General features: G+C 34.6%; 2 protein-coding genes across 2 annotated transcripts; one reads left to right on the plus strand and one right to left on the minus strand.

Moving 5' to 3' along the window:
• Positions 1-1,216: 1,216 nt before the first annotated feature.
• LOC134700012 (uncharacterized) lies at positions 1,217-4,078 on the minus strand. The gene has a single exon (XM_063561411.1). It carries the CDS (start codon positions 4,076-4,078, stop codon positions 1,217-1,219), a length of 2,862 nt encoding a protein of 953 aa, XP_063417481.1.
• Positions 4,079-5,413: 1,335 nt separating this feature from the next.
• Positions 5,414-7,469, plus strand: LOC134700013 (uncharacterized). Its single transcript, XM_063561412.1, has 2 exons — positions 5,414-5,735; positions 6,400-7,469. Exons 1-2 carry the CDS (start codon positions 5,414-5,416, stop codon positions 7,467-7,469), a joined length of 1,392 nt encoding a protein of 463 aa, XP_063417482.1.
• The last annotated feature ends 8,544 nt before the right edge of the window (positions 7,470-16,013 follow it).

Genomic DNA, 16,013 nt, shown 5'->3' on the forward strand with positions numbered 1-16,013 from the left:
CTTCGTTTAACTGATCAATTTTTTCAGCTAATACATTATCATCTCCATTTGAGCTAGATTCTGTGTGAACTTGTTTGTCATTCCACAATTTAATTGAAAAATGTGGACAGTGTAAAAATATTATTTCAGTTGTCGGATTAACCTCCAAAATTTCCTTCTTGACATCAACCAAATCGGCCAAAACGTTTGCCACAGATATTTCATTTAAAGAAATATTTCTATCACCCGGCGAGAAATTGGTGAAGTCACAGGTTCCTGTCCAAACCATTAAAAGCGGCGAATCACACCCTCTAACAGAATCCTTTGCTCTTCTAAGAAGTGATTTGTTACTGCTTTTTGCCCCCTTTTTAAACAATATCTCAATTATATCTTCGTCACGATTAACAACATCTTGAAGGTATTTCCCCTTACTGTCCGTCATCAGAATAGCTTTTCTGCGAGGATTATTCCTGTTAGCCAAATTAAATTCGGTTTCAAAACGGTCAAGTTGTTTTCTTAAATTTGAATACGACATTTTGTCAAATTACAAATGTAAAAAGAAAGCCACGTGGTATTTTCCCGCCAAATAAAATCTAAGACATAAGTCAAGTAATCAATACGTTTTACTGCTGTAGATACAAAAATCATATATGTATAAGGCTGCTTTATTTCCGTTAATGTCATGTCGTGAGGCAGTTAATCGTGATAACGGTATAATATACTATTTAAACGAATTGTGAGCAGACTCCCCCCCCCCCCCCCCCCCTAAAAAAAAATCTTATTGCATTTATTACAAATCGGTTTCTTGGGAAGAATTTATCGGTTATTTATAATTTGCATTTATTCTATACATAAAGGTGTCTACTCTTAATCAAGTGATTGTACACGTACTCTTTGAAATCCGGGGATGTATATCAATACATCGGATCCCGTGCCTTGTCCACTTTGATTCTTTTTATTACATTTGTCATGATCATTTCGGGACCTTTTAAAACGGACTATGCGGTTTGGGTTTTACTTATTGTTGAAGGTTAACCGATATTTGCTTACATACTATTTATTTGCACTTTGATGGATAGTTGTCTCGTTGGCAAACACACCCCAGTTTTTTTTTTAATTAGTGAAATAAATATCGACAATTTAGAGTTTTTGTTCCAAACAATTCATACATTAATTTTTGGTTTAAATAATGTTATGCATTCTTCCATTTCTAAACCTATGATATTTTTGTATGTACTCAAGCGTCAACTATAATCCTCATGATCCTCCTGCGTTTGTCCAATCTTTTTGAGAGCTGTTTCATTTTTCCTTGAAACTTTCCAGGAAATTTTGGATTTTCGTTGTGAATATACTCTGGAAAAGCTCTATGATGACGACCAGGAGTCTGTGAAAACAAAGACTCACCACCAAGAAATGTAATCATTCTGCTGACGTTTAAGTCCCGGTCTGCATTTCGCCGCCTATGTCTATAAAGCTCGTTTTCAATTACTTTGGAATCAAATACAGAGTCCAATGCCTCACCAAGTGGTCCTACAATCTGACTACATCTTTGTATTGTATTATTGGTGTACCTACCCTTTGCGGAATCTAGTAAATCCTTAAATAATCTGTTTAAAATTTCGTTCATGAAATCCATTGGTAAATTTCGACCAATTCCACCCCCGTAGTTAACTGTTCTGTTGTAAATTAAATCGTGCTTCAATTTATCTGGAAGCCAACCATTTATCGAAACTAACAGTCTATGTGCTAATATGACATATTTTGGATGTTTTGTCGAAAAGAAGTGTACGAGGTCTAACTTCCAGTGCGACATCATGGCCTCACCGTCCGCCTCACGAACTGCATCTCGTCGGCAGAGCAGATTCAGTCCTGTCCATGTTATAGCCCTACTGTAATTGTATTTGAAATCGTCGGACTTGTTTACAGTTGATCTTGACTTAGATTTCTTTCGGCTCTTAGACTTTTTTGACGATTTGCATGCAGATCTACAGTACCAATTGCCTTCTGGAACGTTTGTCATGTCCAAGCATTTAGTGTGGTACCATTCGTCTGCCGTGCACTTGGAACCAGCACTACACCCAATCATTGGCTCATCATTACCGAGATCTTGATGACAGGTGCAGTAAGGGTAGGAGTCTTTCTCGTTTCTGCATGTGTCGCTGCAGAACCAATTATTAGGGAGATTTTCAGTATCCAGTCCAGCACATGAATAGTGAAAGACTTCACCCTTAGTACAATTCCTACCAGCCCCACACAGTATGACTTCCTCTTCGATGTCTTCTCCACAACAGAATTTCTCCGGCTCTGTCTGGTCATCCGTTTTCAAAGATTCTGTTTCCAAATGGTGCCAAACATTTTGAACAACAGAGCTAACAACAGACTGTAAATACTCTTGTCTGTCGTCAACAGACGAGTTTTCTATGGATTCAGGGGCTGTTGATGGTCTATCGCCCTTTTCTGCCATTTCCATAAGTTCCATAGTTAATAAGCAGACATATCCTTCTGTTACCAAACACATTAACTGCCATGCGTGGTTAAAATTGTCCGATATGTCTGATTTAACTTGACGAAAGTTGAAAATGTTTTTCAGATGATTAAGTGTTCCTCTGTCTGCAGCACTGGAACCCTTAAAGAACTCATCGAAGTAGTCCTGTAATAAAATCATCTCTTTGTGAAACTCTTGTACTGCAGGCTCGCAGCCTTCCAATCTTTCCCATGGATTCAAACCATTTACACGTGCCCTGTGTGCATCATTTCCTCGTTCACAACTGAGTCCATCGCCATATACTATCGCAGTGTAAGGTTTGTCCTGTATAGATGGTATATACCTTTGCAAATTTTCATAAATAGTAATGGCCCCTTGAGTAGAGGAAGGATCGACATCAAAAACTCCAAGGTTAATTAGAACACTTCTCTTTGATGAATCCAGTGAATATTCATGAAGCATATGAGAAGTGACACAGTCGGAGAAGTTGGCATTAAACCATGGTAAGTATCGGGTTATAATGCGAGCGACCATAACTTTCATTCTGTTTGATAGAAGTTCAAAATCATTCTCATTTGGAACAAAAATGTTTGATGGTAGTTCAGCTGCCTTCTTCAACTCTTCATCGAACTTCCAGTTCAAATGAGTGGTTTGAAGACGGTTGATGGCTATGTATCCTAGAGCCATATTCAGATACGTATTTTTTGAGGTTTCAGATGGATGTCTACTGGTAACCTTTTTTCCAACATTATCCCAACACATGGAGAAGCCGGGATGTAGATCAATTTGTTCTTTCTCTTCGTCAGATTCATGTGAAATTACCGACTGTTCATCGCCGTCCGAAATATCATCTGCATCATCTGACGATAAATGTATACCATCACTATTCGAATGGTCACTAAGGGAGTCATCTAGAACATCATCGTCATCTGTGTCTTCCATTCCATACGGAATTGTATCGTCCATGTTCATTATTATTGTATCCTGGCTGCTAGCTGATAAACTGTTGACTTCGTCCTCTATGTTAGGAACAACAGCAGCTATAGCTACAGACAAGTCTGCATCTTCATTTGTCACATTGATTCGTCTAACATTTTGTTGTTGATGTTGTTCCTCAATTATTATTTTACATGTTGTTGCAGCAGAATCAAAGCCTTGCCTGATTTTGTTCAAGATAGATAAGGTGGTATCATACCCTTTACATATTCCGGTATGTGCAATTTGTTTCATGACATTGCGTTTTAAGCCACCTCTCCAAAACTGTACTGAAAACAGAGACGGAAGAAAGCTAGCAGTCTTAGGAGCTCTAGCGTTGAGAATGCAGGCAATAGATGTTCCAATCTGTGGTCCTAAGTTTACAGATTTTCCTCTGATTAGACTGTTTTCATTTGCCCGTTTGGTAACTGCCCCTCTTAGGACATTAGACAGCAATGGACATGCCTGTTCAAAGTCATTTAGAGTCTTTGTCCACGAAAATTGTTCCAGATTAACTATGTTGACATCTTGGAACAAGGGGAATAGTTTTTGTCCTAGCAATGTCAATACTTCTCTTCGCACCAGGTTCACAACAACTTTGGTGAACGATTTTTTGCTGCCTTTTGTTGCGGTGTACATACCTCTTATTGCCCTACCATATTGTCTAGCTTTTACTGCTGAGATAATAGATTCCCACTTGGTACTTTTTGAAGCTTTTTTGGAAAAAAGATTCTTTGCGACTCCTTTTTTCTGTAATGAAACATTTTGAGCTAAGTATCAATATCTAATTATGAATTTTCGTTACAGCTAATTTCCTAATGCTTGTAGAGTAAAACTTTGGTTGGCTTGCTGTCTTTGTTTGTATAATTGTTTACTCAAATTTGTAATTAAGATTGATATCTCCAATTTTTTGGATTTTTTATGAAAGTTTGTTTCCAGTTTTTGGAGAAAAAATAATTTGTTTTCAACATGAGAAAAAAATGTTTGTTTCACCCTCAGCTGCCACTATATGTAATGCAAAAATTAAAAGAAAAAAATAGTTGTCAACTTGTCGCCAAAAAAATAGATTGTTTTTTCGCCAAAGTCGAAAAAAAGTTAGTCCAGAAAAAAAACCCTATAGCCCCCCCACCCCCCAAAAATATCAAATGTTGCTGCCTAACCTTCATACTAAGTCTTCATTCACATGCATTAGGAAATTAGCTGTAATTTGTTATTGCTTATCACCCCACCCCGAATCCGCATGTGAAAACAATAGTGCAGCATGGTATTATTTGCAAGTCTATAGAAACAGGTCAATAAGAAGATCTTGAGCATTGAATTTAAACAGTGATAATTAAATATAAAGTTGTACAGGTTTTCCATTTTTAATGAAGTGTTCCCCTTTCCACGAAATGTACCATTACGCACGCAAATGAACTAGCCGGGGCTGAATTGATTATATATACTAGCAAAATATACACCCCCTCTCTATCTGTCATATAAAGAAAGGAATACTTTATGAAAAAAAAATCACTTGTCATTCATAAATACCACTATTTACTTTTCTATATTAAGTGCATATTACCTGGCATGGTGTACTAGTAAATCGAGCTTTCTTGATAGGGGAAGTCTTTGTAATTCCAGTACTGTGTCTTTTTTTCTGACTAATATAAGAATCGGAAAATGTCCTTCCCCAAAATTCATTCAAGGAATTTTGGTATTTTGCAGTGTCATTAAGTCTGGTCCAACATTCTGGACACACAAATTGTCCTAAACGTTTGCTGGAAACAGGGGTAAAAGTTGCACCCGTAACATCTGTTAGCAAATCTCTGGCACTCTGATCTCCAGTAAGGGAATTCTCTAGCGAAAATCTAAAGTAACCCTTATCTCCTTTTTTTTTGGAAAACGCTTTGTTACAGTTTGCACATGCAGCCATCGTGGTTTCAAGCAGACGTGAAAAGGGCGCCAAAATAATAATCCGACAAAAATAAAGAAATGGACATCAAAAGTATCAACGCAAATTTTGAATCAGTTAAAGCCAGTTACAATATAGAATATGAAGCTAAAGTGGAGCAGCTTCAAGTTGTTTTGTCTGTGCTGAAAGGACGAAATGTATTAGCCTTACTTCCAACTGGATTTGGAAAAACTTTATGTGTAGCCATACCAACCATGCTGTCAGAAGATAAAGATTGTATAACGATAGTCATATCTCCATTGACTTTGCTGATCGATGACCAAATATGCAGACTTAATAAACTGAATGTACGCTGTGCTAAAATAACAGGAATAGGTGAAATGGAAAGACAGACAGTAACAGGTACATTGAACTTTATTTGGCAGAAATGGGGGGGGGGGGATATTATAAATTATTATGTGTGAAAAGAATATAACTGCCGCCAATTTTCCTTTTCAAAAAAGGAATCCATTCTATACCTTTTTATTATCATATATTCACGATCATTCACATATAAAGAAATCAACGCCATACGATCAAATTCCCGTCATGTAAATTCATTTTTCGATTTATTGTATTGATAATATTTATCTCATTCATCTTTGGTATGTGCCCCTATTCTACTAAAACTTTTTTTTATGTCAATTATAATTTCATAATACTTATTAAAGTTAAACGACGGTGGGAGGGGGAACCACTGAAGCGTGACTGAAGCAGCCACTTAGGTCAGTTAGCCTTAGGTCAGTCAGCCTTAGGTCAGTCAGCGGACCCCCTTTCCTTACAAAAAGTAATGGATCCGCCACTGCACATATAAACAAGTATACACGGACTTTTATAGTTGACTATGCTGTATAGACTTGCTCATTGTTGAAGGTCGTATGGTGACCTGTAGTTGTCAATTTCTATGACTCTATGGAGAGTTGTCTCATTGGCATTCATACCAGATCTTCTTTTTTTTGGCCAACAATTGTACGCGGTTGTAATTTATGGTCAATCACCTTCTTGATTTAAATATTAATTTTTTCAGAAATAACCAATGGAAAGTATTCAATTGTCTTCTCATCGCCTGAATCAGTTTTAAAGCCTTATTGGAAAACTGTCTTCCTCTCAGCTACGTGGCAAACTCACTTGAAATTAATTGCAATCGATGAGGCGCATTGTATATCCGAATGGGGGGATGATTTCAGAAAAGATTACCAGCAGTTGTACGAGCTAAGAAGCTTCTTTGGAGCTCCTTTGATGGCATTGACTGGGACTTCAACAAAAAAAGTTAAAAAGGACATAATGGAACACTTGCAACTACTAGACGAAGACACTGATCTTGTATACAAGTCACCAGATAGGCCAAACCTATATCTACAAATCTTAAAAAAAGAAAGCACGGATTACGATTCTTGCTTAGACTGGTTAATAAACCATATTCGCACTAATGGCAAGAAATCGAAAAAAATTATTGTTTACTGCAGATCTATTGACGCAGTATCTGAAATATTTTGTTGTTTAAAAGATAGTCTCGGTAAAATGGCTTATGTTGACGGAATTGTGGATGGTAATCAAGTACTTCTGGAGATGTATCACAAAAGCACACACCAGGATTCGAAAGACCGAATTATCAACGAATTCAAGACAAAAACTAGTCGTATCAGGTGCATTATTGCTACCGTGGCGCTAGGAATGGGTTTGGATATTTCAGACATAGACTTAGTTGTCCATATTGGCTGTCCAAAAACAGTTCTTTCCTATTGGCAAGAGGCGGGTCGTTGTGCTAGGGATGGTCGACAGGGATATAGTTTGATCTTGTATGACAACTTTACTCTTGCCCTCAAGACAACAGACAAAGATATTGCTGATATTGTAAAAAATAAAGACGGGAAATGCATTCGAAAGCAAATTTTAGATGTATTTTCTGATGAAGACAGCAATCAAGAAATTGAAAAAGAATCTTGTGAAGGTTGTGAATTGGATTGGTGTCAATGCAGCATGTGCAAGTGTTGTACACTTTGTGCCTCTAAATGTCAGTGTCACACAAGATGTAGTTTTAGTGTACAGAAATTTTTAAATGAAATTCAGAATGTAAATACTACAAATACAGACTGAAATATGGTATGGTAGACGGTGAATGAGGATTGCCTCGCTCGCCGGGTATAGGAGACGTATCTATAGTTGTACATTTCTGTGTCAATTTGATATCTTATGGAGAGTTGTCTCACTGGCAATCATACCACATATTCTTTTTAATATTTCTGATTCATGTATAAAACAAAAAATATTTGTGATCCATGTATAAAAACAAACAAAAAACAGACTGAAATGTAGTAGACGGTGAATGAGGATTGCCTCGCTCGCCGAGAATGGCAGTCTATTTCTGTTCCAATGAAAATTACAATGTACACACCACAGACTGAAATCATAATAGACGGTGAATGAGGATTGCCTCGCTCGCCGGGTATAGCAGTCTATTTCTGATACATTTACTAAATTGCAATGTATACTGTTACAATCTTATCCTGATCCATTTTCAGAAATGCAATGTAGACGATCATTTACAGAAGCTATCAAATTTTCAGATTTTCTGTTAAGGACATATTATATACATAAACTGTATATGGTTATCTATATATAATTTTTATATCTATTTAAGAAAATATAGTATTGATAAAGATGCCGATTTTTTTAATTCATGATCATCACTTATTACTTCACTTTAGTACCATTTGGCACTGGTGCTCCAATAACGGAGGAATATAATTTGGAAAAAATTCGTTTTGTTCCCAATTTCGATTTTTATGTTGACCAGAGTTTTTGAATTTCACCGGTGTCAACATCAATGACCTGGATAAACTTTTCTTTCTTTTGGATTATTTAAGGAGAAACAATCAATATAACTACCATAATTCAGGTAAGTAATCACTTCTTAACATATTTAAAACATTTACGTGGCTGGTCAAATCAGAATTAAATTTTTTTTCATGCTACGCGTTTTTTGCCAATCGCGATATGACCTCGGGTGGCACATTGATAGTAAAAAGAAAATATCAGAACAGCAAATGTAAATAGTGAACAAAGCCTCCGAGGTCATATGTTAGCAAATGTAAATAGTGAACAAAGCCTCCGAGGTCATATGTTATAGGACTAAAGCTTGTGCTGTGACAAATATAGTAAGACACTGTCACCTTTTGTTATAAATAGTATTGTTACCCTCATGACTAGAACATGTTACCTCTCTGATGATTTTGCTCACTGGCAAATGGTGGTCAAGGGAGCTAATTAGTTTACTTTTGGAAGGCAAAGTTGACCTTCACCTTTACTTCTGAATGGCGTCATCACTGCTGATGACAGAACATTTAATCCAAAAATATTAAAGTTTTTGTCTTATTCAGAAATTGAGAAAATATTGCAAAGATGCTTTGTATAGTAAGTTGAAGACATACATGTAATATGTTGAATATCTCATAACTAAGCAAATCATTTTCCTGACACATCTGACATGATCAGATTCTGGGCATGGGAGCACATCGCCACATGATGACGGGCACATGCAGTTGTTTCTGTCATTGTAGGGTTAACTATCTCCACACCCATACAAAAATAGATGTGGATAGTAGAATCCACATTGACAGAAACAAGTGCCTGTGCATGGGAGGTTGATGAAAAAACCTTAGGTCAGTATTCACCTTATTTAACTCCCTGCATGGTCAGCTTATTTACTGTGAACAACCAGGTGTGAAATTCACATGATATTAAATTTAAATGAATAATAAACATGTTTCATATACCAGGGTGTAGTCCTATTCTTATTCAATTTTTAACGTTTTTATACTGTCTTACTGATATTTTCATTTTTTATTTTTTTTGGGGTGTAATTAAGCCATTTTAGTGTTCAAAGATTCAGATCCATTTAACAATTTACAAATTACATTAACAAATATAGGTTACTGTACAGCCTTCAACAATGAGCAAAGTCCATACTGCATAGTCAGCTATAAAAGTCCCTGATAAGACATTGTAAAACAATAGACCACTTTCGAGTTCATCCGTCACCGGCAAAAACTCGTCAATTATACACGCCTTTATGACGTCATTTACCAGATAGAGGGGCTCGCCTGTATCCCTGCACTATTTACGTTCATCAAGCGTCTTAGTGATCGTCTTTGTGCAGGATAAACTAGAAATAATGGTTGCTCTGTAGGTACTTACTGACATTTCCCTAATGACAGCAGTGTTGATTGTCAATTTTGAGAATTCAATTTTCCGAATAATTCGTACAATATAGAATTATAGTTTTCCAACCACTCGCTCAACATTGGAAGGAAGTGACGACGCCCCTAAACGCTCAAATGACGATGATAAAGGCGCATATAATTGACGAGTTTTTTCCGGTGACGGATGAACTCGAAAGTGGTCTAATTCAAGGGAAAACTATTGGCCTTATTTTTGTAAAAAAAATGAAAGAAAAACAAATTTATATGTAACACATAAACAAACGACAACCACTAAACATTGATAGTAAAAAAAATTTGATCAGAACAGTAAATAGAAATAGTAAATAATGCCCCCGAGCTCATATGTTATAGGACTAACCAGGGTGGGACTTTTATACTTTCATTAAGTTCTATAAGCTAAGGGAGAACCCATTTAACTTCAAAAAGGGGGGTGTCTTGAGTCAGTTTTTTCTATAATTGTTTAAATAAACCAATTTTTCAAGACGTTTCGGCCAATGGCCTTCTTCAGTTCTTTATTTTTCCTCTCAACTACATGGCTGACATTACATTCAATCATTGATAAGATGTTATAGCTAAATGTCCTTGGAAACGTCATGACGTCATAATACTTTAACGTCACAATAACATGACGTCACAATACTTTAGCATGAATTAAAGTTAAATTTTATAAGTTTTGATCAATTAAAGTCATTCCTTTTTAACGTTAACTCCAAATGGTCTAATTGTATTAAGTTTTTGCATCCATTGTGCCTCAATATATCTCCTGTAATTTGCTGATTTATCATAAATCTGTTGCAGAACCTGAACTGTGATGTCCTCTTTGCAATGATCCTCTTGGTTGAAATGTTCTGCCACAGCTGTATCTCTATCATGTCTGATATCTGCAAGATGTTCTTTTATTCTTTCGTTTAGTGATCTTTCTGTTTCTCCAACATAGACATAGTGGTTACATTTTTCACAGTGAAGTCCATAAATAAGATTTACTAGTTGACATCCATGAATGTTCTTTTTGAGGTTGAATGTTTTATCTCCGAGTATAATTTTTTCTTCATTTCTTTCAATTTCGCAAACTTCACATTCTTCTTTACATGTTTTGTTGTTGCTGTAGTTGGTACTTTTTTTGGTGATCTTATTTAGTTTTCCATGTACAATTATGTCTGCTAAGTTTCTATCTCTTCTATAAGCTACTAGTGGTGGTTCTGGAAATATTTCTTTCATCAAGTTACAGTTATGTAGAATATTAATTCTTTTTTTAACAATGTCATGAATATCAGGTAATAAATCCGTAAAGGTTACAACAAGAGGTATGCGTTCTGATGTTTTTTTAATTTCATTTTTCTCTGTAATAGCTCTTTTCTATTTAAGTTGTCTGCTCTTTTTAGTTGGTTTTCAATAAATTTTCCGTTGTAGCCTCTTTTTCGCAGTTGTAATTTCAGTTCTTGTCTATGTTTTTGGTAGTCATCTTCAGTTTCACAAATTCTTCTTAATCGTAATGCTAAACCATATGGAATTGCCCTTTTTACATTTTTTGGATGGCATGATTTGCTGTGAACATATATATGTTTATCAGTTGGCTTGGTATAAAGGTCTGTTGTTAATTTACCATTTTTTATTTTCACAAGTGTATCCAAGAATTCAATTTGATTGCTGTTGTACCTAAGTTCCACCTTTATTTTGTCATTTATTGAGTTTGCAAAGTCCATAAATTCCTTGAGTTTTTGTTCGCCATGAGTCCAAATTCCAAAACCATCATCAATGAAGCGTTTATAAAACAATGGTTTCTCTTTGAATTTTTCCAGTGCTTTATCCCATTGTCGCATATAAGTACATGCAAAATTTTTTCCTAGTTTTGACCCTATAGCCACACCTTCATTTTGCAGGAAATCTCTGTCAATTAATCTGAAGTTATTTCCCTCTAAAACTAATTTTATCATTTGTAGAATATCATTGGTTGGTATTTCTTTATTTTTCCTGGTGTCAAGAGCTTTTTTACATGCTTTTATTCCTTCTTCTCTAGGAATAGATGGGTATAATTTTACTACATCAAAACAAAACAATATACTGTTTTTTGGTATTCAGTCAGAGCTCAGACATAAATAAGTCTGAATCTGCTTTTGACTCATAGAGGTCTAAATTTGTAAGTTTTAGGATTTGTCTCCCTTTAATGTAAGACAAAATACGACTTGAATAAGTCCAATATTGTTAAACTAGAAATAATTGACCAGAATCAAAAAGTTGCAAATATCGACTCCTACAAGTAGATAAGTGATCAAAATTGGTTAACTTCAAGACCCACGCATATTTATAAGGAGGTCATGCATCTAAATCAAATAATGACAACATTGAAAGCCAATGCTTTGTCTTCTAAAGAAAAATATGAATGAGAGTCTAAAAAATCGGAGATAATGTTAATTAACCTTACAATGCAACCACCTGGAATCACACTTAATGAGGTAAAACAACTGTGTTTAGTAAGGATGTTCAATTAGATAATTAAATATAGATAGCTCAAGTCCTTGTGAACTCTCATACAGGTTTTTGCTGTCATAGGTGGTGTAGTTTGGCCACAAAGTAACATTAAGTTTTTTCACCAACATAAATAGACTTAAACAAGTCTGTCATTTTCTGACTTAGATAAGTCTAAAATTGAAACTACATTTTTATAATAAATACATGTTTCGACTTATTTAAGTGAAAAACAAAAATCGACTTGTTTATGTCTGAGCTCTGACTGGTATTGGCTGTTTTACTTTTGAAAGTTTATCTAAAAAATCTGTAGTATCTCTAATACATGTAATATAACTTGGTGAGTTGATAACATAGTTGTCTAGTTCCTTTTCTGCTATTTCTGCAATTTTTTCAGTGGCAGTACCTATCCCGTTAACTATTGTTCTATATGGTTTGTTTTGTTTGTGGATTTTTGGGTTTCCTTTTAATTTTGCTGGATGTGGATGTTTTGGTATTAAATAAGTTTTCATTTCCCCAGAAATTGATCCCTCTTTTTTCATTCTATTTACTAAAGATTTTACCTTTTTCGTAATTTGATGTGTCGTGTTTTGCTCTGTTTCAGAATAAGTATCATTGTTTGTTATTTCCTCTTCTAGTTTCTTAAAATATTCTTCTTTGTTGATGACTACTATTCCTGATCCTTTATCTGCTGGTCGTATAACTATATCATCATCTTGTAAAATATCCTTAAGAGCGTTTTCTTCTTTCGTTGTAAGATTTATTGATTTGCGCTGTTTCAGACCATTCATGACATCTCCTTTAACTACCTCTATGTATGTATCTAACCAGATGTTTTTTCCTGGTTTTGGTGTAAAATCTTTATTTTTTCTACGTGTTTTACTGCATTCTGATTTCTCTTTAATTTCTTCATGTTCCTTGATGTTGTAAAAATATTCTTTTAGTCTCATTCTTCTTTCCCATTCTGTTAAATCTGCTAAAACCTTACCAATGTTTACCTTCTTTTGAGCAGGAATGAAAGACAATCCTTTTGATAACAATGACATGTGTTCTGTATTTAGATTTTTACTAGACAGATTAATGACTGGGCAACTTGTATTTGTGACTTCGTTTTCTTGAATACTTTTCTTTTCTTTCTCCGGTCTGTAAGTAACTGGTTCTATGTCTTTATTACTATTATCTTTCATGTTAGTTTGATCAAACCAATCTATCTCATCATTTTGTACTTTTCTGTTTCTAACCATGTTGTTTTGTTCCTGAATGTTACTTGTTGTAAGTTGAATCTGCTTACATACACACTTTTTCTGCTTAAATTTCAATAAATTAAAATGATTTTGTAAATGCTCAATGGCTATCCATCTTTCTTTATCAAGTGCACCATTCATTGGTGAATATTTTATCCATGCAACTGCTCCATTTATTTTAGTTTTTACAAATATTGTGTAGTCATACATTTCACCAACTGCAATTATTTCAGCTTCTGTTGCCCACGATTCTATAGCTAGTGTGCCATCAGTCATAGATTGATGAGCCATGTGTAAATTAAAGTTTTCATCTATGAAAGGTAAAAATCTATCTTTATGTTCTTTCATATACTTTACTGTTGCTTGTCTTATTTTATTATGGTGGTTTTCAATGCCATATAGAAAAAGGCTTATACATCTGTAGAAACAATTTCCATCTCCTCTCACTTTCATTTTTATAAGATCATCATCCCTGATTTGACCACTGTCATTTGACAATTTCTGGAAATTATTTTTGACCATATCTGTGTTACAATTGCAGCTATAGAGTTGATTTTGTCTTATCCTTTTCATCTTTGACTTCTTTCTGTTGTCATATTCCTCTTTGTTGTTTTTTAACAGAATTCTTGCTTCCATTTTGATTTTGTGGTAACTATCTACATCTGTATCACATAGCTTATTGGACAGTTGATTTAGGGTAATACTAGTTTCATTAATTTTGTTTTCACATACATTAATCGATAAGTTTAAGAGTTTCATTGAAGCATCATGAAGTACTGTTTTGCTTTTTTGAATAATTTCTGGTTTTGCATCTAGATTAAATTTCCATTTTAGTTGAAATCCATTTGGAACCACGTTGTCTTTAATGCAGGAATTTAAAAAGTTTAAATGTGAAATATATCTAACCTTCTTGTCAGTTATTCTTAGAAATTCCAGTCTGCCATGTTCCATCTCCTCACAATCTTCCATCCTTTTATAGGGTTTGAATAAAAATCCTTGTTTTCAAAATTCCAATAGGGAACATACTTTATATAGATATAGGAAGATGTGGTGTGAGTGCCAATGAGACAACTCTCCATCCAAATAACAATTTAAAAATTAAACCATTATAGGTAAAAGTACGGCCTTCAACACGGAGCCTTGGCTCACACCGAACAACAAGCTATAAAGGGCCCCAAAATTACTAGTGTAAAACCATTCAAACGGGAAAACCAACGGTCTAATCTATATAAACAAAACGAGAAACGAGAAACACGTATATATTACATAAACAAACGACAACTACTGTACATCAGATTCCTGACTTAGGACATAATTGTTTAAATAAACCAATTTTTCAAGACGTTTCGGCCAATGGCCTTCTTCAGTTCTTTATTTTTCCTCTCAACTACATGGCTGACATTACATTCAATCATTGATAAGATGTTATAGCTAAATGTCCTTGGAAACGTCATGACGTCATAATACTTTAACGTCACAATAACATGACGTCACAATACTTTAGCATGAATTAAAGTTAAATTTTATAAGTTTTGATCAATTAAAGTCATTCCTTTTTAACGTTAACTCCAAATGGTCTAATTGTATTAAGTTTTTGCATCCATTGTGCCTCAATATATCTCCTGTAATTTGCTGATTTATCATAAATCTGTTGCAGAACCTGAACTGTGATGTCCTCTTTGCAATGATCCTCTTGGTTGAAATGTTCTGCCACAGCTGTATCTCTATCATGTCTGATATCTGCAAGATGTTCTTTTATTCTTTCGTTTAGTGATCTTTCTGTTTCTCCAACATAGACATAGTGGTTACATTTTTCACAGTGAAGTCCATAAATAAGATTTACTAGTTGACATCCATGAATGTTCTTTTTGAGGTTGAATGTTTTATCTCCGAGTATACATGGTATAATTTTTTCTTCATTTCTTTCAATTTCGCAAACTTCACATTCTTCTTTACATGTTTTGTTGTTGCTGTAGTTGGTACTTTTTTTGGTGATCTTATTTAGTTTTCCATGTACAATTATGTCTTTTTTCTCACAGAAGACCATTTTAAAATTTTTTAGCTCTAGATATCCAATTATTTCTTTCATTATAAAGTATGAGGGTAATCTGGATTCAAGTATATATTTGTGTCCAGACTCCTCTGCTTTAATAGAATATTTTTCCCTCAGGTTGGGAATCAGATTTTTTTCATTCCTTCCTCTTGAAAGATAAGTGGTAAATTAGTGATTAGGAGGTCAAAAAGGCCCACTTGGTATAGACAATTGACAATATTTATGCACAAACACATTTACATTAAATAGTAATGGCATTCAAATTTGAGACAATAAATTGACAATAGTTAAATTGATTGAAATTATATTAGAGAGACAGTGGTATTCACAGGGAAGAAGAAAAAGACTATATATATCAACAGTTAAAATATAATGATGTTCATGAACAATTAATAAAAGAACAAAAAGAAAAATTAGGTTGCATTAAAAGAAATACAAGTGAAACAGATGTTCTCAATAAAAAAACAATCATTAATATACTTTAGGCCAATTAAAATTAATTGATAGATTTTCATCACCCCCCCCCCCCCCCCCCCCCCTTCTGAAATCGTTCCGCCCCAATTTTTTTAAATTTGAAAAATAATTACGATTTCCAAATTTTATTCATGTCCGTTAACGGGAAACATCGATAACTTCCTGTTTCAAATTTCGACAT

This window comes from Mytilus trossulus, unplaced genomic scaffold, assembly GCF_036588685.1.
Source record: "Mytilus trossulus isolate FHL-02 unplaced genomic scaffold, PNRI_Mtr1.1.1.hap1 h1tg000110l__unscaffolded, whole genome shotgun sequence".
NCBI classification, from domain to species: Eukaryota; Metazoa; Mollusca; class Bivalvia; order Mytilida; family Mytilidae; genus Mytilus; species Mytilus trossulus.